This window comes from Stegostoma tigrinum, chromosome 18, assembly GCF_030684315.1.
Source record: "Stegostoma tigrinum isolate sSteTig4 chromosome 18, sSteTig4.hap1, whole genome shotgun sequence".
Lineage (NCBI taxonomy): Eukaryota > Metazoa > Chordata > Chondrichthyes > Orectolobiformes > Stegostomatidae > Stegostoma > Stegostoma tigrinum.
The window spans coordinates 62,652,172-62,674,706 of NC_081371.1; the positions used below are offsets into that span (position 1 = coordinate 62,652,172).

General features: G+C 46.3%; 1 protein-coding gene across 2 annotated transcripts in view; it reads left to right on the plus strand.

The window, feature by feature from the left end:
- Positions 1-12,034: 12,034 nt before the first annotated feature.
- Positions 12,035-22,535, plus strand: part of LOC125460660 (transcription factor E2F7-like) — a 42,996-nt gene continuing 32,495 nt past the window's right edge. For both annotated transcript variants that reach the window (XM_048548336.2, XM_048548337.2), the window contains exons 1-6: positions 12,035-12,367; positions 13,047-13,147; positions 17,220-17,480; positions 19,572-19,740; positions 21,205-21,498; positions 22,199-22,360. In XM_048548336.2, coding sequence (XP_048404293.2) covers positions 13,049-13,147; positions 17,220-17,480; positions 19,572-19,740; positions 21,205-21,498; positions 22,199-22,360 — 985 coding nt within the window. In that variant the 5' untranslated portion in view covers positions 12,035-12,367; positions 13,047-13,048. The remainder of the gene's footprint in view (positions 12,368-13,046; positions 13,148-17,219; positions 17,481-19,571; positions 19,741-21,204; positions 21,499-22,198; positions 22,361-22,535) is intronic.

Consider the following 22,535-nt stretch of genomic DNA (forward strand, 5'->3'; position numbering starts at 1 on the left):
TTCTAACATTCTACAATTGGGTCAAATCAGCAGCACAGTGACCAGACAAAAGCAGCTCAATCCTTTCTCCATGAAGCATCAGGGTTGTGAATATAAGCAAAAGAAAGCCAAGGTTACATTTGGCTTTGCGCAGAATGTTGTGTGTCTAAGCTTATTGATGAATGGGGCAGATTAATCTCCTCATCAAATAGGCATTGGCTTCAACTGAAACCTTTGAAAGGGACTTGATTCATTCCCAATAGGACAAACAAGAGGAGGAATGTGGATACATTCAGTAACGAATTGAAAAGATGCTGAAAGAAATGCTGGATGCTGCTGAGGCTGTGTCTTTTTCTCCTTCCCACCCTCTAAGGCTTGTGTAAATTAACCATGAGGTTCCTCAATCAAACAGTCTTATCACACACTGGGTCACACTGAGGTCACACCACCCCACCAACACACACACACACACACACACACACAGACACACGCGCACACACACACAAACACAAACACACACACACACAAACACAAACACACACACACACGTCTGTGGGCTTCCTCACTCAGAGAGAACCTGCAGTTAGATTGTGTTAGACTTCAGGAGCAATTCATTGCAAAGCTGTCTTTGTGGCCTTTATGAGTGAAACCTCTTCTACATTTTACGCAATTCACTCCCATGAATTGCACATTTCAGAATCTAGAGATGGTACTTTGAGTTGCACAGTTAGTCTAAAATCCTGCTCTTTCCCCATTGGCCTAAAATGGTCCCTGTTGAACTATTTCTTGTGATTCTGTTTGAGATTAACTGGGAGGCAGCAGGTTGGAAGATGGGAATGGTCACATTTAGTTTGATGTTGATTAATGAAGGAGGGGTGAGGGGACCTGAATCCTTGATATTGCATCATGCTGCAGGATTTAATAAATGCTGCCTGACTGCTTGCAACAAGCAGAATAAATACTGTTTCAGCTCAAAGGAAGGACCAGTATCAGTCAGCTCCACAGGCTATCAACCAAATGAATAATGATTAATGTCCAGGGGAATATCATCAGCTGAACGTTCAGTGAAGCCTCTACCAGTGTCCCACACAACCTCAGTGAGAGATGGACAGACTCCTCGATGATGATGAAGGAGTGTGTGGCACGATCAGCATTAGATTTAACAGATAGCTGGTCACTTTTCAATACAAGGTCAGGGCCAGGGCCCAACAGTCAGGGACAGAGACAGACAGAGAAGGAGGGGCCGGAATGGGGATGGTCAGGGTCCCTGAGGATGCAGGATATTTGAGGCAAGTCCACTTCACTGAGTGAGTCTCCATGAGAGTCCATTCTGGTCGCTGACGTGGGACCACGACACCCCGCCCACAGGAGTCACGGTCCTATCTGTATCACACCTTTCCTTCATACAGGTCATGCCAGACCACTTTACTTTATTCATCCATTAGAATGAGTGTCACTGCCAAGACACCCACCATTTCCAACATCCCACTCCCTCCACCACCGACGCTCAGTCGCAGCAGTGTGTACTATCTACACGATGCACTGCAGAAATTCACCAAAGACCCTCAGACAAAACCATCTGGAAGGACAAGGGCAGCAGGTACATGGGAACGCCACCCCCTGCAAGTTCCCCTCCAAGACACTCACCATCCTGACTTGGAAATATATCACCGTTCCTTCATTGTCGCTGGGTCAAAATCCCAGAATTCGTTCCTTGTTAGCATTGTGGGTTAACCCATAGCACATGGACTGCAGCAGTTCAACAAAGCAGTGCACCAGAACCTTCTCAAGGGGCAACTAGGCACAGGGCAAAAAATGTTGGGCCCAGCCAATGACGCCCACATCCCTGCCTGGTGCTGCCCCTGGCATGCCCTCCAGCACTGTCCATTGAATCAGGGTGGATCCCCTGGCTTGACGGTAATGGCTGAGTGGGGAATATGCTGGGCCATGAGGTTACAGATTGTGCTGCAGTACAATTCTGCTGCTGCTGCTGATGGCCCACAGCACCTCATGGATGCCCAGTCTACAGTTACTAGATCAGTGCGAAGTCTGTCACATTGAGCACAGTGATAGTGCCACACAACACGATGGAGGGTGTTCTCAATGTGTAGAGGACTGTGCGGTGGTCACTCTTACTGATAGTCATGGACAGATGGGTCTGCAGCTGGCAAATTAGTGAGGATGAGGTCAGGTGTGTTTTTCCCTCTTGTTGGTTCCCTCACCACCTGCCGCAGATCCAGTCTCGCAGCTATGTCCTGTAGGACCCGACCAGCTCGATCAGTAGGAATGCTGCTGAGCTACTCCTGGTGGTGGACATTGAAATCCCCCACCCAGAGTACAATTTGTGCCCTTGTCATCCTCAGTGCTTCCCCCAAGTGTTGTTCAATGTGGAGAAGTACTGATTCATGAGCTGCTGTGGGTGGTAGCCAGCTGGAGGTTTTCTTTCCCATATTCAGCAGATGCTGTGATATTTATTGGGCTCCAGACTCAATATTGAGGATTTTCCCCTGACTGTATCCCATTGAACTGCCACCTGCAATGGGATTGAGTGCCAGTGAGAATGAGATTCCATGTAGAGGACTATGTTGAGCTGTTGCTTGGTCAGTTCGGTGTTCACAATATTCCAGCTGTGGTCTTACAAGTGCCCTGTATAATTATAGCAAAAGCTCTCTGTTTTATACTCCATTCCTTTAGAAATAAAGACCAACATTCCATTACCTATTAACAACTGAAATTATCCAGCAGCTTTTTATCATTCATGGGCAAGGAGTCCTAAATCCCTCTGTTTGATAGCTTTCTCTGTTTAAATAGTATTCAGCTCCTCTATTCTCCCTGCCAGATAACGTCCGATTTCCCTACATCACATTGCATCTAACAAGCATTTTGTCCATCCAATTAACCTGTCTCTTCCTCTTCAGGCTGTTTGTGTCATCCTCGCTATGTTAATTCCCACCTATATCAGCTCACCCATGATAGGAACAGGATGGCAGCAGAGTAGGACGCTCCTGTTGGAGTTCCTCCGCTCCACCTGTTCTTTTTCCTCCTTTTGGGTTTTTTATCTCTCTTTTTCCTTCTTCTATCCCCTTAGTACTGGAGGGGAATACCACAGCAACAGATGCCAGCAGCAAGTCCTCAGAGCAGTGAGCCCTGCAGCACTGCATTGGGAAGCAGCCCCAGGGCCTGCGGTGAGAGCGGGTGGAGGTAGCCCCAGGGCCTGAGGTGAGAGCGGGAGGAGGCAGCCCCAGAGCCTGCGGTGAGAACGGGAGCAGGCAGCCCCAGGGCCTGCGGTGAGAGCGGGAGCAGGCAGCCCCAGGGCCTGCGGTGAGAGCGGGAGCAGGCAGCCCCAGGGCCTGCGGTGAGAGCGGGAGCAGGCAACCCCAGGGCCTGCGGTGAGAGCGGGAGCAGGTAGATCCAGGTCCTGCGGTGAGAGCGGGAGGAGTCAGCTCCAGGGCCTGCGGTGAGAGCGGGAGGAGTCAGCCCCAGGGCCTGCGGTGAGAGCGGGAGCAGGTAGATCCAGGTCCTGCGGTGAGAGCGGGAGGAGTCAGCTCCAGGGCCTGCAGTGAGAGCGGGAGGAGTCAGCCCCAGGGCCTGCGGTGAGAGCGGGAGCAGGCAGCCCCAGGGCCTGCAGTGAGGGTGAGGTTAAGCCTTGTGAAGAATGCGAGCCCAGCATGGCCAGGTGATGTTGAACCATTAACTGTGTTTCTTCATTTTTCAACACTTTAGTAAGAAGGACTGTAACATTTAGCTTCTTAATTTGCTTTCTTCATGTTACTGCCTTGTACTAAGATTCTGTGCCTTGGTACATTTGTCCCTAAGATAGCACAGTAAGTGGCAGCTTGTAAATTTTTCACTGTACTCATGCGAGTGAGTATATGTAACAATAAAATCTAATTCTCATTCTATTTTTGTGTCATCTTATAACTTGGCTATCCAATTATTCCTGTGTATCTGTGAGGGGTCTGTTCCCGAGAAAGATGAAATTCACAAGTGCTGAGAGCATTAAAAATGGGTTAAAATGGTTAAGAATGTCACGGATGAGTGATTTTTGTTCTTGGACGTTGATTTTTGTTGTTACTTATTTTTTGGCACAAATAGGCAAACTTGTGATTTGTGATTTCTCGGATACAGGGGATTTACTGTAGCACATTCACTTTCCTCCTCCCAGTCGTTTCTACACATTGTAAATAATTGTGTTCCCAGCTATAATCCCATTGACACTCCACATGTTACAGTACGTCAGCCTGAACTGCACCCCCGCTTCTCTGTATTCTATTAGTTAGTCAATCCTCTATCCACACTAATGCAATAGTTCTGTTCTCATGTGATCTCACACTATACAAAAATCATTCAATAAGTGCAATATTTAAAGTGATTGGGACGGAATCACTTTATAGCCAATACAGGTTGGGCATGTTTACATTCTACAAATAGCACTCAATAATTCTTCAAATCATATTAAAACCAATTCACGTTGAAGAAACACTTGTTATATCAGAACCAACTGTGCACTACCCCTAACCATGGGCTCTTGTGTAATTAAGTAGTATCATGTGTGGTACCTTATTAAACACCTTCTGAAAATCCAAACATCATACACCTCTTGTTTCCCCTTTATCTCTCCCACTTGTTATTTCATTAAAGAATTTCAGCAAATTTTGTACAGACTTAGATCCACACACTGCTGCTTGGCAATGTCATCTGAAATCACTGCTGCAGTTTTCATATTGATGCACATAGCTCTACCTTGTCAGTGCTTCACACAGACCATGAATTGCCCTGGAATGGCCAGGCTGCTTATTTGACATCTACCTTGTTCTCACTGTACTGAATGGGAGACCCCTGCTCCAGCCTCCATTCCCTAGATACCAGCTCCAGCCCTGTCCCAAACAAAAGTCTGAGATCAAGTCAGTTTATTCGCAATGTTTCTTACATTTGACCATGAGATCATCTTTCAGTATCATACTGGGGCCATTACTGTGGCTGTCAGCTTCCACCATTGCCCGACTTCACTCCACTCCCAGCTCATGTACTTCAGCCCAATTCTCACTCTCAGATTAGTTACCTGTCAATGAATCCAGGATCCCTTCCATCGCCCCCCAACCATCACTCTGCTGGCTGCACAGTCATATTCTGTTTTTCTTAAACTTGAGATCATCCAAACTCTTGATGCCCAAATCTTAACTCGTAGCAAGATTCTGTAAAATTTCAGTGAACCTACCACTTCTGCACTCACTGCACTCATTGGCTGTGGGTCAAGCAATGCCTTAATTTTAGAAATCTCATCTTTGTCTTCCGTCTTACCCGTCCCCTTCTGAAAGGATCAGTTCTGCATTTAAGATTCAAATCCCAGCAAGAACGAAATGCTGGATCCAATGATTATTTAATTATTCTGTTCAATCATTTCTGGAAAATGTAAATTCTTGTCATACAATCTATTCAATTAAAAGGTTGTTTAAAATTAAGGAACTTGCATTTATTACATCTCTCAGGCATCTCCCAAAGGATTTGCCTTGCACTGAATTACCCTTGAGAATTATAGCGATAAATTAAGTAACCTTTTACATCTTCAGAGTTTTAAATTGGCTTTGAAGCTTATTAAATACTTTTTTAAAAAAATAGTTACTGTTGTAATGTAAGCAATGTAGCAGCTGATTCAAGTACAAGCAAGGTTTTGGAGTATATCTGTAGCTCGGGTTGTGGGTGTTGAGGTTGGTTGGCTCGCCAGGCTGGTTTGTTGTTCCCCAGACGTTTTGATACTATCGGTAACATCCTCAGTGTAGCCTCTGATGAAGCATTGGTGTGTTTTCCTGCCTGATTTTTAAACTCTGGGGTCCGTTGAGATGAATTGCCTCACTTCCGGGTTTCCTCCGTAGTGGAATGTACATGGGGTCAAGTTCAATGTGTTTATTAATAGCCTGCTTCGTGGAGTGCCATGCTTCCAGGAATTCTCGTGCTTATCTCTCCCTCGCCTGTTCCAGGATCTTGGTGTTGTCCCAGTTGAAGTGGCGGTTCTCCCTGTCCATGTGGATTGGATGAGTGAGTATTGGACGTGTCTTTTTGTAGCCAGTTGGTGTTCAAGTGCTCTTGTTAGTTTCCTTCCTGTTTGTCCGATGTAGTGTTTCTCGCAGTCTCTGCAGGGGATCTTGTAGATGACACTGGTCCTGTCCATGGGCGGGGAGTGGGTCTTTAGTTTGGGTGAGCACTTGTCGTAGGGTTGATGTGGGTTTGTGTGCCACTCTGATGCCCAGCGGTTGTAGGAGTCTTGTGGTAAGTTCTGACGTGTCCCTGATGTAGGGTAGTGTGATGAGTGTGTCGGGGCGTGTAGAATCTTTCTGATGCTGTTCTGTAGCCATCTCCTGACCCAGTTTTTTGGATATCCATTATCCTTGAACACTTGGAAGAGGTATTCTTCTTCCTCTTGGCGTAGTTCTGTGTTGCTGCAGTGTGCTGTTGCCCTTTTAGACAGTGTTCACACGCAGCTTCATCTGAGTGTGCTGGGATGGTTACTGTTGAAGTTCAGTACCTAGTCTGTGTGTGGCTTTACGGTGTGCTTTCGTCTGCAGTTCCCCATTTGGTGGGAGGAGGTGTATTCTCGGGAGCTGTGGGAGTCGGTGGGCTTGAGCTACCTGGAATACACCTCCTCCCACCCAACTTGCTGCAAAAATTCCATCCCCTATTCCCAATTCCTTCGACTCTGCCGCATCTGCTCCCAGGATGAGGCATTCCACTCCCATACATCCCAGATGTCCTCATTCTTCAAGGACCGCAAATTTCCCCCGCTTTTGTCGAGAACGCCCCTGACCGTGTCTCCCGCATTTCCTGCAACTCATCCCTTGCACCTCGTCCCCGCAATAACCGCCAAAAGAGAATTCCCCTAGTCCTCACGTACCACCACACCAACCTCCGGATACAACGCATCATCGTCCGACACTTCCGCCATCTACAATCCGACCCCACCAACAAAGACATTTTTCCCTCCCCTGCCTTCTGGAGGGACCAGTCGCTCCGTGACTCCCTTGTCCGCGCCACACTCCCCTCCAACCCCACCACACCCAGCACCTTCCCCTGCAGCCGCAGGAAATGCTACACTTGCCCCCACACCTCCTCCCTCATCCCTATCTCAGGCCCCAAGATGACCTTTCATATCAAGCAGATGTTCACCTGCACATCTGCCATCGTCCACTGTACATGGTGTGGCTTCCTCTACATTGGGGAAACCAAGTGGAGGCTTGGGGACCACGTTGCGGAACACCTCCGCTCTGTTTGCCATATACAACTGCACCTCCCAGTCGCGAACCATTTCAACTCCACCTCCCATTCCTTAGACGACGTGTCCATCACGGGCCTCCTGCAGTGCCACAATGATGCCACCCGAAGGTTGCAGGAACAGCAACTCATATTCCACTTGGGAACCCTGCAGCCCAATGGTATCAATGTGGATTTCACCAGCTTCAAAATCTCCCCTTCCCCCACCGCATCCCAAAACCAGCCCAGCTCGTCCCCGCCTCCCTTACCTGTTCTTCCTCTCACCTATCCCCTCCACCCACCTCAAGCTGCACCTCCATTTCCCACCTACTAAACTCATTCCGCCCCCTTGACCTGTCCGTCCTCCCCAGACTGACCTATCCCCTCCCTACCTCCCCACCTACACTCACCTTTACTGGCTCCATCCCCGCCCCTTTAACCAGTCTGTCTCCTCTCCATCTATCTTCTCCTCTATCCATTTTCGATCCGCCTCCCCTCTCTCCCTATTTATTTCAGAACCCTCTCCCCCTCCCCCTTTTCTGAAGAAGCGTCTAGGCCTGAAACATCAGCTTTCCTGCTCCTCTGATGCTGCTTGGCCTGCTGTGTTCATCCAGCTCTACACCTTGTTATATTACATAGTGATATCAACAAGTCCCATCCCACCATCAGACTTACCATGGACTACTCTTCAGAATCAGTCTCATTCTTGGACACACACATCTCCATCAAGGATGAATGCCTCAGTACCTCACTCTACCGTAAGCTCACCAATAACGTCACGATGCTGCACTTCTCCAGCTTTAACCCTAAACATACTGAAACAGACATCCCCCATGGTCAAGTCCCATGCATATACCGGACCTGCTTGGATGAGGAGGAACGAGACAGACACCTGAATGTGTTGCAAGAAGCCGTCACAGGAACAGGATAAGATGTTCAACTCATCAATCGCTAGCTCCAATGTGCCACAGCGCAAAACCGTAGTGACGTCCTCAGAAGACAGATACAGGATATGTCCAATAGAGTACCCTTGATCATCCAGTACTTCCCAGGAGTGGACAGACTACGCTGTGTTCTTTGCAGCCTTCATCACATTATCGATGACAATGACCACTTCGCCAAGATCTTCCCCACGCCTCCACTTCTCACCTTCAAACAACCGCCAAACCTGAAACAGACCAGCCTTCTGGACAACAATCGACCCCAACACGATACAACCCTGCCATGGTAACCTCTGTAAGACATGTCAGGTCATCGACATGGACACTACTATCACACATGGGAACACTATCCACCACATGTACAGCAGATACCCATGTGACTCAGCCAACATTGTCTATCTCATACGCTGTAGGCAGGGGATGCCCTGAGGAATGGTATATTGATGAGACCATGCACACACTATGGTAACAGATGAATGGCCTCTGCGCAACCATTGCCAAACAGGAGTGTTCTCTCCCAACGGGGGCAAGACTTCAGTGCTCAAGGGCACTCGGCCTCGGATCTTTGGGTAAACTTCAGGACACCCAACAACACAGTCACTGAGCAGAGGCTGTTAGCCAAGTTTGGTAGCCATGAGGACGGCCTCAACCGGGATCTTGGGCTCATGTCGCACTACAGGTGAGCTCACTACACTATACACTCTCATACACTCACACTCACACAAAAACACACATCCCCACACATACTCTGTCTGTCTCTCTCACACACACACACTCTCACTTACACAAGCACACTCTCTCACACATCCACCCACATACACATACTCTCAGGTACACGAACATACTGGCGCACACACACACACACACACTTTCTCTCCTCTCCCCCCTCACCCTCATACTCACTGACACACACACACGTGAATCAATGAGGTGAATTTATGTCTGCAGATACATGTTATTTTGTTCAAAAAGCACACAATTTATGGACAGCCAATAATTATGGGTTTTATAAATTCGCACTTCAGAAATAATACAAGACTGACTCCAAACCAAAACACAGACAGATTCTAAACAAGGCCTTGCATCCAAAATGCATTGTCTGACCTAAAATGTTACCTCTTCTTTACACTGATAAAACCTTTAGTTCTTTCAGGGCCATGACTTGAAAGAAATTTGGGGATTTACATAAACATATGAACTAATTAAAACCTACTAACTGATTAAAGATGTAACAGCATCTTAGGTTTGTTTCCACACATGAACCACTCTCTGTGTGAAAATGTTGCCCCTTAGATCCATTTCCGCTCTCACCTTAAACCTATGCCCTCAAATTTTGGATTCCCTTACTCTGGGGAAAACACCTTGACTTTATCTTATCTATGCCCCTTGTTTTATAAACCTCGATAAGGTTACCTGTCAACTGCTTACATTCCAGTGAAAGAGGTGCCAGCCTATGCAGACTCTCCTTCGAACTCAAACCCTTCGTCTCGGTCACATCGTTGGAAATCTTTCCTGCACCTTTTCCAGTTTAAGAACATCCTTCCTACAGCAGGGTGACAAAAATTACACAAATTCTCCAAAACTGGCTTCGCCAATGTCTTGTATAGCTCATAGAGTCATACATTCAAATGCCTTTTAAATGTTGTAATTGTACCAGCCTCTGTATCTCACACCATACATGCACCATATTTTGTGTGAACTAGTCACTCCTCACAACCTTTCTCCTCTCACCTTTAACCCATGCCCTCTAGTTTTAGGCTCTCCCAGCCTAGGGTAAAGATCTTGGATTTTCACCCTTATGAATGCCCCTCATGATTTTATAAACTTTTTTAAGGTCACCCCTCAGCCTTTGCTCTGTGGAAAATAGCCCAAGTTCATTCAGCCTCTCACGATAATTCAAATCTCCAAATCCCAGCAGCATCCCTGTAAATCTTTCCTGCACCCTTTCAAGTTTAACAACTTTCCTGTAGAACAGTGACCAGAATTGTACATTGTATTCTAAAAGTGGCCTCTCCAATATCCTGTACAGCTGCAACATAACATTCTACTCAACACTCTGAGTGATGAAAGTAAATACACCAAATGCCTTCTGCACCACCCTGTCTACCTGCGACTCCACTTTCAAGGAACTGCACCCCCAAGTCTTTGCTTGACAACACTCCCATTAACTATATAAGTCCTGTCCAGATTTACCTTACCAAAATTTCACCAAAACACATTTATCTAAATTAAGCTCCATCTGCCATTCCTCAGCCCATGGACCCATCTGATCAAGGTCCTTTTGTACTCTGTCATAAACTTCTTCACTGCCCACTACGTCACCAATTTTGGTGTCATTTGCAAACTTCCAACCGTACCTCAGATTGACAACCAAATCATTGATATAAATGTTGAAAAGCAGTAGACCCAGCACTGATTCTTGTGCTGAGAGATAATGGGAACTGCAGATGCTGGAGAATCCAAGATAATAAAGTGTGGAGCTGGATGAACACCTGTGGTCCTGAGATGCTGCTTGGCCTGCTGTGTTCATCCAGCTCCACACTTTGTTATCCTGATTCTTGTGCCGTTTTGTTGTGGAGGTGCCGGTGTTGGACTGGAGCAGACAAGGTCAGAAATCACAGGACACCAAGTTACAGTGCGACAGGTTTATTTGAAATCACACGCTGTCAGTGTACAGCCCCTTCGTCAGGAGAAGTGAGCTTTGCTTAAACAATGCCAAGAATGGGGATTTTATATTTGGCGATTGGGAGCGGAGTAAGTTACTGAAGACCAGGTAATGGGACAGAGGGAGTTTCTGGAAATAGAATTTTCGATAAATTGAAGTCTATTAAAGTTAGAAGCCGAGGAGCTTTAGAAATGTGGAATGTTATTTTTCAGGAACAGAGAGGCCAGGTTAGAGATAGGAAGGAATTTATTTAATGGACCACTTCGATCTAGATTCCTTCAATTGTTTGCTGAGAGCTGTTATCTATAGACCCCTTTCGAGGTAGAAAATGTATTCACACAAAGACCTCACCTGAAGGTAAAGATTAATGATGCAGAGGCTTCACAAACACGGCTGCATGGAGAAGGGTTTTTTTTATGAAACAGGTGTTATTGTATAGCCACGGGGTTCGGCTCTGTAATCAGCTCCTTTCTTTAATTAGTTTAAATCTCGTCCTACTCTCTCTCCCGCTCAATGTGGCGGATTTATTTGGTATTTTGCCGCAACGAAAGTAATTTCTCTGGGGACAGACTCCAGTTTCTCCCTGGGAACCATCTGCTTCCTCCGAGGAGGGAGGGGATGGTGGGTAGTTGCAAGACAGAAAAGGGTGGGGTGGGGAAATTAGGAGAGAGGGTCGTCGGGACAGGAGGTGCAGGTCGTGGGAGGAGATGGGGAGACAAAGTAGGGTGGAGAGAATGGGGACAGGAGAGGGGGGAGGGGAGAGAGAGGATAGGGAAAGGTGGGGTTGGAGCAAGGAGAAAGTAGAAGTGGAGAGAGGGGCTGGGGAGAAGGTGAAATACAGGGGCACAGAGGTTTGGGGCTGTTATTGTATGTGGTCCTGTGGCAATATATGGATCTATACAGTAAGCTATAGGGTGAAGCCGCTTCTTTCAATCTCTCCTCCCGCCCAGCTCCGCGCCAAAGGAACCCGGAAGTAAGCGGCTACTGGAAGCTCATTGGTCAGCGGCCCGGAATGTATCCACCGTCTCCCATGCCCATTGGCTGCTCGCTGTCTGACGTCTCTTGGAATGTCTCCGCGCGCCAGAAACTGAGAGCCCGGCGCCACCGGAACAGAGGCAAACGCACACAGATAGAGGGGAGGGGGGACCAGGAGCAGGGTGGGAGAGACAGACACGGGGGACGGGGGTATGAGGAGGGACAGGGAGAGACACACAGAGGGAAGGGCAGACAGAGGAATTAGCGAGTAGATAGGAGGGGATAGAGACAGAAAGGGGGAGAGAGATTGGGGTTAGAGAGAAGGGGAGGTAGGGAAAGAACGAGAGGGGATAGGCGAAACCTGAGACAACGAGCAAGGGGAGAGAGAGAAGGTGGTAGGGGAAGAGAGAAGAATAGAGGGACTGAGAGGAAAGCGAAGATACAGAGGAAAGGAAAACGGGATAGATAGTGTGAGAGTGAGGGTAGGGAAATGTGGAACGGGATCTCACGGTGAGTTAGAAATCTAGCTGAGCACTGGGAAAGTTACCTTCCCCTGCTGTTGGTAAGTGTCTGTCTCCTTCGGGGTTTACCCATGCGGAGTGTAACAGTATCGTCCGTGCGCTTACCCAACTCCGCAGAGTTAGTATCTCGTTTCATTCCGAAAGCACATCAAACAACTGGTTTCATTGAGGCACAATCTGGACTCGGCGAAATTTTGAATCACAACTAGAAAGCAGTTTTAGCGACCGGCGCACAATCTTTGCGACAATTTTGGAAATTAATTTTAAGGAGCTAAAAAATAATTTGAGCTTTTGACCGTGTCATAACCTCTAGCACAGAGTGGTGAGAGAAAAATCAATCCGAGTCATTCTGGAGAATATTTCCAAAATTCTTTGGGAGTTTTCGGAAACGTGAATACCCAGTGCAAGAAATCCTGGAGCGCACATTCCCACCCCCCGGTACCCTTAATCTTCCACCCCCAACTCTGTACCCTTATCCCCCCCAACTCTGTACCCTATCTCCTCCCACTCTGTACCCTTAATCCCCTCCCTCAACCCCAACCCCCTTTCCTCCCCTTACCCTAACCCTGTCAGCTCCCATCCTTTCATGCCCCCCTCCCCGCGCTGCAATGTGGAATCTGTCGCTTAGGGGTTGGGGGGAGGAAGCCCTACCGGGCCACAGTAGAGGGGGTTGAATTTATAACGAGCTTGAGTTTTATTAAACACTTATTTCATTTTTAGAGATGAACTGTTTAAAATTGAAGGACCTGATGTCTCCGCGGATCGGAAAATATGAATTAACCTCAGAGAGCCCACAAACTGAGAGAAAAACTGCGCAGAAGGTACATGATTTCATCTGCAGGTTTCTTTTAATTCGTTTTGTTTAAAAAACACGGACATTGACCAGATCCGAGCCTCCGGGCAACAGGAAAATCTCACATTAGAAAGCTCACTGGACGTTAAATCTGTGTCTTCACAGCAAAACTTCCAGACCTGAGTTTCTCCCGCAATTACTGCTTTTATTTCATAGTTTAATTAATAGTGACTTTTGCAAGATTTTATTTAATGTTTTGACCTCAAGTAATAACCTTTCCTTGGCATTTATGTAAGTTTTACTAGTTCAGGAAGGTCCTTGAGCCTGAGAGAGATAATGGGAACTGCAGATGCTGGAGAATCCAAGATAATAAAGTGTGGAGCTGGATGAACACAGCAGGCCAAGCAGCATCTCGGGAGCACACAAGCTGATGTTTCGGGCCTAGACCCTTCATCAGGGGCTTGAGCCTGGTTGATTAGGTCCTGGTGAATATGTATCTGACCTGGGAATCTCCCTCACAGAATCCCTCCCTTTTCCTGACCAGCCCCAGCCCCCGATCCTAACCCAGTGATGGCCACTGGTTCTCACTGAGTGTAAGAACTAGGAGCAGGAGTACGCTATCCGGCCCCTCGAGCCTGCCCTGCCATTTAATAAGATCATGGCTGATCTTCATGAGACTCGGCTCCACTTACCTGCCCACTCACCCATAACCCTTGATTCCTTTACTGTGCAAAAGTGTATCTAGCCTTACCTTAGAAACATTCAGGAAGGTAGTTTCAACTGCTTCACTGGGCAGAGAATTCCACAGATTCACAACCCTTTGGGTGAAGAAGCTCCTCCTGACCTCAGTCCTACATCTGTTTCCCTTTATTTTGAGGCGATGCCCCCTAGTTTCACCTGCCTCCACTTAATCTATTCCCTTTGAAATCTTTTCTGTTTCTATAAGATGTCCCATCATTGTTCTGAATTCCAACGAGTATAATCCCAGTCTACTCAGTTTCTCCTCATAATCCAACCCTCTCAACTCTGGAATCAACCGAGTGAATCTCCTCTGTATCTCCTCCAGTGCTGATATATCTCAAGTAAGGAGATCAAAACTGCACACAGTACTCCAGATGTGGCCTCACCCGAACCCTATACAGATGCAGCATAGCCTCCCTGTTTTTAAACCCCATCCCTCGAGCAATAGCAGACAAAATTCCATTTGCCTTTTTAATCACCTGCTGCACCTGCAATCCCACTTTCAGCGATTCATGCACAAGGACACCCAAGTCCCTCTGTGCAGCAGCGTGCTGCGATTTTTTACCATTTAAAACATAGCCCATTTTGCTACTATTCCTACCAAAATGGATGACCTCACACTTAGCAACATTGTACTCCATCTGCCAGACCTTTGCCCACTCACTTAGACTATCCAAATCCCTCTTCAGATTTTGCTCTACCACTCACCTTAGTGTCATCTGCAAATTTTGACACACCACACTTGGTCCCCAACTCCAAATAATCTGCGTAAATTCTTTCCAGAAGAAAGGATGTGGGGTAGCTTTGTTAATAAAGCACAGCCTGAGTGCAGTGGTGGGCCGTGACATCAGTGCAGTAGATTGTGATCAGTGTGGGTGGAAATAACAAGAGAAGGAAGTTACTTATGGGCATCATCTAAATGCCCTAAAGAGTTGCCCCAGTGTAGACAAAGTATGTATCAGCAAATGGTGGAAGTCTTTCTTAAAAAAAAGGCACTGTTTGTCACGGGTGATTTTAATGTGCATTACAACCTCACAAATCCGATGTGAAAGGGTAACATGGAAGATGAATTTGTATAGTGCATCAGGGATCATTTCTTAAAGCACCAACTTACCTGGAACTTGGCTATTTCAGATATAATGATGTTTAATGCAGTAAGACTAATAAGAGATCTTTGTAATTAAGGATCCTCCTAGGAGATAGCCATCACAACTAGATAAAATTTCAAATTCCGTTTAAGGGAGAGCATACTGGGTCTCTACCCAGGAAATAAGACAATTTACAGAGTTATAAAGAAAGGGGTCTAACATGGGTTGTGACATTGGAGTAAAGGGAAAGCTCAGGCGATAAGCAGAGGCAGATATTTCAGAACACTTAGCAAAAATTGATTCCAGTCAAAAGGACGGACTCTGAGTGGGATGAAGCACCCATGGGTGACGAAGACAGTTAATCAGAGTAAACAAAGTGGTGAAGGTTAGTGGCAGGTAAGAGGATTGGGGCATTAGTAGATGATGAAAACAACGAATAAAAAGGGAAAAAATTGAATCCTGAAGTAAATTGGCAAGAAAACGAAACAAACAGCAAGAACTTCAGGTACTTTAGAAAGAGAGAGAGAATGGCTAAAGTAAGTGTGAAACCTTCAGAGGATGAAAATTGGGAATTAATGGAGAACAAGGAAATGGCAGATGATTTAAACCAATATTTTGCATTGGTTCCTGTGGTGGAGGACACTTCAAATATCCATACAATTTAGCTTGGCAACATGCTAATAGGAGGAAAGATTTTGTAATACTCTATCATAAGGGATAGTACATTTGGTAAACTCATGGGACTGAAGTCAGGCAAGTCACTAGGACCTGTGCTGACGGCCTGTTTTCAAGCCTGTTAAAGGAAGTGGCTGCAGAGGTGGCGAGGCATTGAACAAAATATTCCAGAACTCACTAGATTTCAGGAGGGCTCCAGTAGATTCGAAAACAGCTGATGTGGCAGCCCTGTTCAGGAGGGAGGCAGACGGGAAGCATGAAACTGTAGGCCAGTTACTCTAATGTCTATCAGAGAAAATGCTAGTATCCATTATTTAAGAAGAAATAGCAGAGTATTTAGAAATGCTTATGCGATCAAATGGAATCAATGTGGTTTGTGAAACAGAATTGACATTTAACAAACTTCCAGAGTTCTCTAAAGATATAACAAGCAGAGTCGATAAAGGGGAACTGGTAAATGTGTATTTGGAATGTATTTGATAAGGTGCCACATAAAAGGTTACTGTCCAAGATAGAAGTGTTCAGTATTCATAGAATCCCTATGGTGTGGGAGCAGGCCATTCAGCCCGTCAACTCTCACCAACTCCTCTGAAGAGCATCCTACCCAGATCCCTTGCTATCCTGTAACCCTGCAATTCCCATGGCTAATCCACCTAACCTGCAAATCTTTGTTGGAAATGGAGGCACCCAGAGGAAACCCATGCAGATATGGGGAGAATATGGATGTGAGATTGCTCGCTGAGCTGGAAGGTTAGTTTTCAGACGTTTCATCACCATTTCCTGCGATAGGAAATGACATCACCAACCCAAGGAAACCTAACCAGATAAATAGAAAGCGGGACGTAACACCAGCGCTTCGTCGGAGGCTCACTGATGATGTTACCTAGAATGGTGACGAAACGTCTGAAAACTAACCTTCCAGCTCAGCGAGCAATCTCACATCGAGAACCTCAACCTGAGCTACAAATCTTCTCAAAACTCGCTAACGGGGAGAATATGCAACCTCCACGCATTCATCCAAGAGTGGGATCGAACTGGATCCCTGGTGCTGTGAGCCAGCAGTGCTAACCACAGAGCCACCTTGCCACCTGAGCACAGTATTGGGGATATTGTATTAAATACATCAGATGTTATTACACACCTGTTGAGTCAGTAGGAATTGAACCCTGGCCCAGAGGTAGGGATGGTACCACTGTACCACTAGGCCCCCCTGGTGGGAATAATATATTAGCATGAATTGCTGATTGGCCAACACACAGAGTTGACATTAATGGGTCTTTTTCAGCTTGGAAGGATACAACTACTAGAGTTCCATAAGGAGAGACTTAGGCCTCAATTATTTAAGCTCCGTATTAATGACTTGCTTCCACATTGACAGGGTCGACTCCAACGCCACCCTTCAGACAGGAGACCTCAACCCTGCCAGAGAGGGACAAAAGTTTAAAGTGAAATCCAGGGCTAAGAGCCCAAGTTTCTGAAGCCAATGGAGTGAAATGGTTCATGATTAATTCAATGCCAGAGACTGTTTTGTTTTGGGATGAGCTTGGAGTCTCTGCTTTTAATCCATGTGGCTGTTTATTTTCGATTTCTGTTTAGGAAAATCTTTTTGTGGAGCCCAAGAAGACCTTGCCGAAAACCCCGGTGAAAAATATCTCCACAACGAGTGCTATGCGGTGGAGGGGATGCAGCACCCCAGATCGAGATCAGGTGACTCCAGTTAAACACAGTGACAAATCATTGGCCGAACCTTGGTCACCCACCGCTAACCTAAAAATGCTCATCAGTGCTGCAAGCCCTGATATCAGGGACCGGGAGAAGAGAAAGGACTTGTTCCGGCAGATCGAAAATGACAGGCTTGTGAGTATCAACTATGTCATTGAATTGACAGTCTTCCCCCTTTCGGGGCTTTCCTCAGCATTTCTCCCTGCACCACCCCCTTCCCTGTTCTCCCCCTTGTCCTCTGTCGACTAAATGGGACAGACTGGCAACTCTAGACTGGGCATCCATGAGGTGCTGTGGGCCATCAGCAGGAGCAGCAGAATTGTACTGCAGCACAATCTGTAACCTCATGGCCCAGCATATTCCCCCACTCAGCCATTACCGTCAAGCCAGGGGATCCACCCTGATTCAATGGACAGTGCTGGAGGGCATGCCAGGAGCAGCACCAGGCTAAAACGTAGATTTCCTACAATGTGGAAGCAGGCCATTTGGCCCATCAAGTCCACAATGATTGTCCAAAGAACATTCCAGCCAGACCCAATCTGGCATCAAGGAGGCAAAAACAAAACTGGAATCAGTGGGTATCAGGAGCAAACTCTCCGTCAGTTGGAGTCGTGCCCGACATATACGAGCATAGTTCTGGTTGTTGGAGGTCAGCCATCTCAGCTCCAGGACATCTCTGTAGGAGTTCCTCAAGGCAGTGTCTCAGAGCCAACCGTCTTCAGCTGCTTCATCAATGACCTTTCCTCCATCATTGGGTCAGAAGTGGGGATGTGCGCCGATGATTGCACAATGTTCAGCACCATTCGTGACTCCTCAGGTACCGAAACAGTCCATGTTCAAATGCAACAAGATCTGGACAATATCCAGGCTTGGGCTGGCAAATTGCAAGTGACATTCGAGCCACACACAGGCCAGACAATGACTGTCTCTTATTGGAGACAATCTAGCTGCTGACATGATATTGAATGGTGTTACCATCATTGAATCCCCCACTGTCAACATCCGGAGGATTACCATTGACCAGAAACTTGACTAGACTCCCCATATAAACACTGGCTACAAGTGCAGGCCAGAGGCTGGGAATACTGTGGCAAGTAACTCCTCAAAGCCTGTCCACCATCTCCAAGGTACAAGTCAGGAGTGCGATGGAATATTCCCCACTAAATTAGCAAGAAATAGTAAAACATCTAGAAAAACTACATGTAACAGAGTCAGTGTGGTTTTATGAAAGGGGAATTATGTTAGACAAATTTGCTCGATTTCTTTGAAGATATAGCAAGCAGAATTGATAAAGGGAAAGAGTATGCCAAGTCAAACTTGATTTTCCAGAAGGTGTCACGTGAAAGGAGCAATATTGGAGCTCGTGATGTGTTAGGTATTAGCATGGAGAAAGAGTTGGTTGATACATAGATGGCAGAGGGAGAGAATTAATGGGCCTCTTTCAGTTTGGAAAGACTTAACTAAGTGGGCAATCTCAAGGATCAGTCCTCGGGCTTTGGTTATTGACTATCTGTTATTAATGAGTTGGAAAAGGGAGTGTCTCCAAGTTTGCTGATGGTCCAAATGTGGGTGAGAGGGCATGCTCTGATGGGGACATACGAAATCTGCAAGAGGGTTTTGATACGTTGCCTGATTTTAGGGAAGTGTGAGGTCATGCGCTTTGGTCAGAAGATTCAAAGACAGACTAATGTTTAAAGGGAGAGACGTTCCCAAAAGGTGCAGTGCAGAGGGATCTAGTGAGTGAATCACAGATGGTTGGAATAGGGCTGCTCTATGAGAGAGACAGACAACAGATAGGGGTTTAACCTACAGGTGTCATGATACCTCATGAGGGGAGAGGTTAAGGAGGAGGGTCCTTCATTGTAACCTTAAGCAGTGTGCAGGAATCCAACCCAAGCTATTGGCATCACACTGAATCCCAAACCAGCCATCCACCCAACTGACCTAACCTGAATTTCCCACTGAATTTGTTAATGACCATGCTGTTCCTGACCTTTTGTTTTTGGCCTCCCCTTTTCTCTGCCTACCTTGTTATTATTTTGTAAATTCCAGACCCTCGGCGTTCTGCCTATGAGAAGCTTGCCTCCTTTGATTCCTTTCAAAGTTTTGGTCAAAGCTAATTTTTCTTCTGGTGCTGGACTGGGAGGTTGAGATTGTCCAAAGGAGTTGCTGACCAGCAGTTGGAGATGGTGTAATGTACAAACAGCTTCGTTCTTTTCCCTCCAGCTCAGCTCGATCAATGAAGCAGCCACAGATGAATTTGAACAACAACGGCCAAGTAGGAAACAAAAAAGTCTGGGCCTTCTGTGCCAGAAATTCCTGGCCCGTTATCCTAATTATCCTGTTTCCACTGAAAAAACAGAAATTTCCCTGGATGAAGTAGCAACTGAACTTGGTGAGTGTGTCATGGAGGGAGGGTGAAAATTAGATGAGACTCTGGTGAAGGAGTAAAGAGCTCTGTTAGATTTAGCAGACCAGGTTTCTGCAATTAGTGGCATGTGAGCTGAGCAGAGGAAGTGGTTATCTGAAGTTTGAGTGAACAAGGAGGTATCTCTTAACTGACAAGATTGAGGGATTGGGAAATTGAGTAGAGGAAGTGAAAATGTCACAGGAAGTGTGTCAATGTTTATCCTTCAAGCAGGGTCACTCTAAACTGTCTCAGTCACTATCTTGGATGAGTGATAATGGGAACTGCAGATGCTGGAGAATCCAAGATAATAAAGTGTGAAGGTGGATGAACACAGCAGGCCAAGCAGCATCTCAGGAGCACAAAAGCTGATGTTTCGGGCCCAGACCCTTCATCAGAGAGTCAGCTTTTGTGCTCCTGAGATGCTGCTTGGCCTGCTGTGTTCATCCAGCTCCACACTTTATTATCTCAGTCACTATCTTGTTTTTGTGTACAAAACAACTTCAGCATTGCATATATTCCAATAGTGACTGTCTCAAGTGCTTTGCTGGCTGTGTACCAAAATATTAAGAACAGCAGAGCACAGGAGTAGGCCCTTTGGCCCACCAAGACTATGCTGAGATATGATGCCTTTCTAAACTAAAACCTTTCACCTCCATGCGATCCATATCCCCCTATTTCTCTATATTCCTATACCTGTCAAGATATCTCTTAAATGTTGTTATTGTATCCACCTCCATCGCCTCTTCCCCAGTGCACTCCTGGCAATTAACGCCCTCTGTGTTTATAGTTTTAAAAAACACCTGCCTCTTGGATCTCCTTTAAACTCACCGTGTTTTACCATAAACCTATGTGCCACTGTATTTGACATTCCTAACCTTGTTAAAAAACTCAGACAACCCATTCTACCCGTGCCCCTCATAGTCTTGTAAACCTCTACCAGGCTGCCCTTCCAGCTCTTTAGCATGTCCTGAAGCCATGAATGGTGCTACATAAATACAATTCTTTTAAAGTAGAACTGGGTCCATTTAATATCATATCGGGAGCGGAGGGTGAGAAGGGAAACCCACATGTACGTTGTTAAAATCTCTCTCAACATCTCCACAACCAGCAGGCTTAGACTTCACACTTGTCAAATGTTATCTTTTAGTGCCCAGTGGTCAGTTAGCTATTGTTAAATCTTACCATGGGGTTTAAAAGACAAGGGGACAGTGTAGCTGTGGCACCAGTGCAGGGACCTCTACTGTGCTCAGTTTGTCGATGCTGAGGTAGAGACAGTGAGACGTCGATTGTGTACAAAAACCCCGCACCAGCCTGTCTCTCTGTGCCCCCCTCCCCCGCCGATGTTGCTGCATGGTTTGCAGGGATATAGTCAGCGACAGCTTCACTGTGAATATAGGACCAGCATCTACAGTCTGCTTAACAGCTAAGGTCTGAATTTTGCTTCCTCAGGAGTGGAACGCAGACGTATTTACGACATTGTAAACGTCTTAGAGTCCCTTCAGCTGGTTAGCCGAATGGCGAAGAACCAGTATTCCTGGCATGGCATGTTGAGGCTTGAGCAAACCCTAGCCACGTTAAAGAGGAGGGGGGAACAACATGGCTACGCCAAGCAGCTGGCCCTTGCTCGCCACAAGGAGCTGGACTCTGAGGAAGTGGAGAAGGGAGACGCTGCCCAAGAAAAGTGGAGCTGCTGCCGGGAGCTGAACCGGGAACCCCAGCCTGTGGAGGTGGAGAATAAATCAGGTAGGATTGTTGTGCACTGGTGCAATCAGAGAACCATTTTCGCTGTTCCTTCAGCTTGGTTGCAGTATCACCTTGGTTGCAGTATTCAGACTGTATGATCGCAGTTGCTGAACGGTTAGTAGGAGTTGACCTTATGAGTCTATTCTATCATTTGGTGAGATCGTGGGTGATCTATTTCAATTCCAGTCTCCCCTTCAATTCCCTCTGGGTACAGGCACTATCTGATTTGCTGGATACTTCCAGCATCAGCTACATTTGTGTCCAGCAGAGCAGTCACTAAAACAAATCATTTAGCTTGTTATCTTATTGCTGGTGCTTGGGATCCTGCTGTGCAGAAAATGGCTGCTGCGCTTCCCACAGTGCAACAGTAATAGTTGTTGAAAGATTTATGCCATTGAAATTAATGGCCATGATTGGCTGTGGTCATTGCGAGCCCCAGATTGGTTTACTGCTGGAGTCACCGGGTCCCAGCCGGTACAAACCATTCCTCACTAGACAGAGAACAGTGACTGTGCCTCAGGTTGTGATCTGCTGCTCTCTGCTGGCTGTGCAGTGAACAGCAACTGACTTCACTCTTGCCTCTCCAATACAATTTATAAATATCCTTTTTCCTATTTGATAACATACCCAATCAAAAGGAGTTGAAGCCTTTGTCTATCTCATGTTAGTCCATTTTTTTTCATTATTTTTTCTCTCTCAGCTTCGTTGAATAGGAGGAAGGACAAGTCGCTGCGGATCATGACTGAGAAATTTGTGATGCTTTTCCTTGTATCGGAACCCGAAACAGTGGCTCTGGATATTGCTGCTAAAATCCTGATTGAAGAGAGTCAGCAGGACTCAGCTGATAACAGCAAGTTTAAAAGTAAGTGAAACAAAACCAAACTTATACTCGCTTACTGGAAATCAGAAATGAAACATTGTGGAAAAAAATCACCCACATCAGCGGGGAGAGAAACTGAGTTACCAAATTAAAATGATGGGTGATCATTGTGTGGGAATATTAACACTGCTTCTCTCTCTAAAGATAACAGATAGAC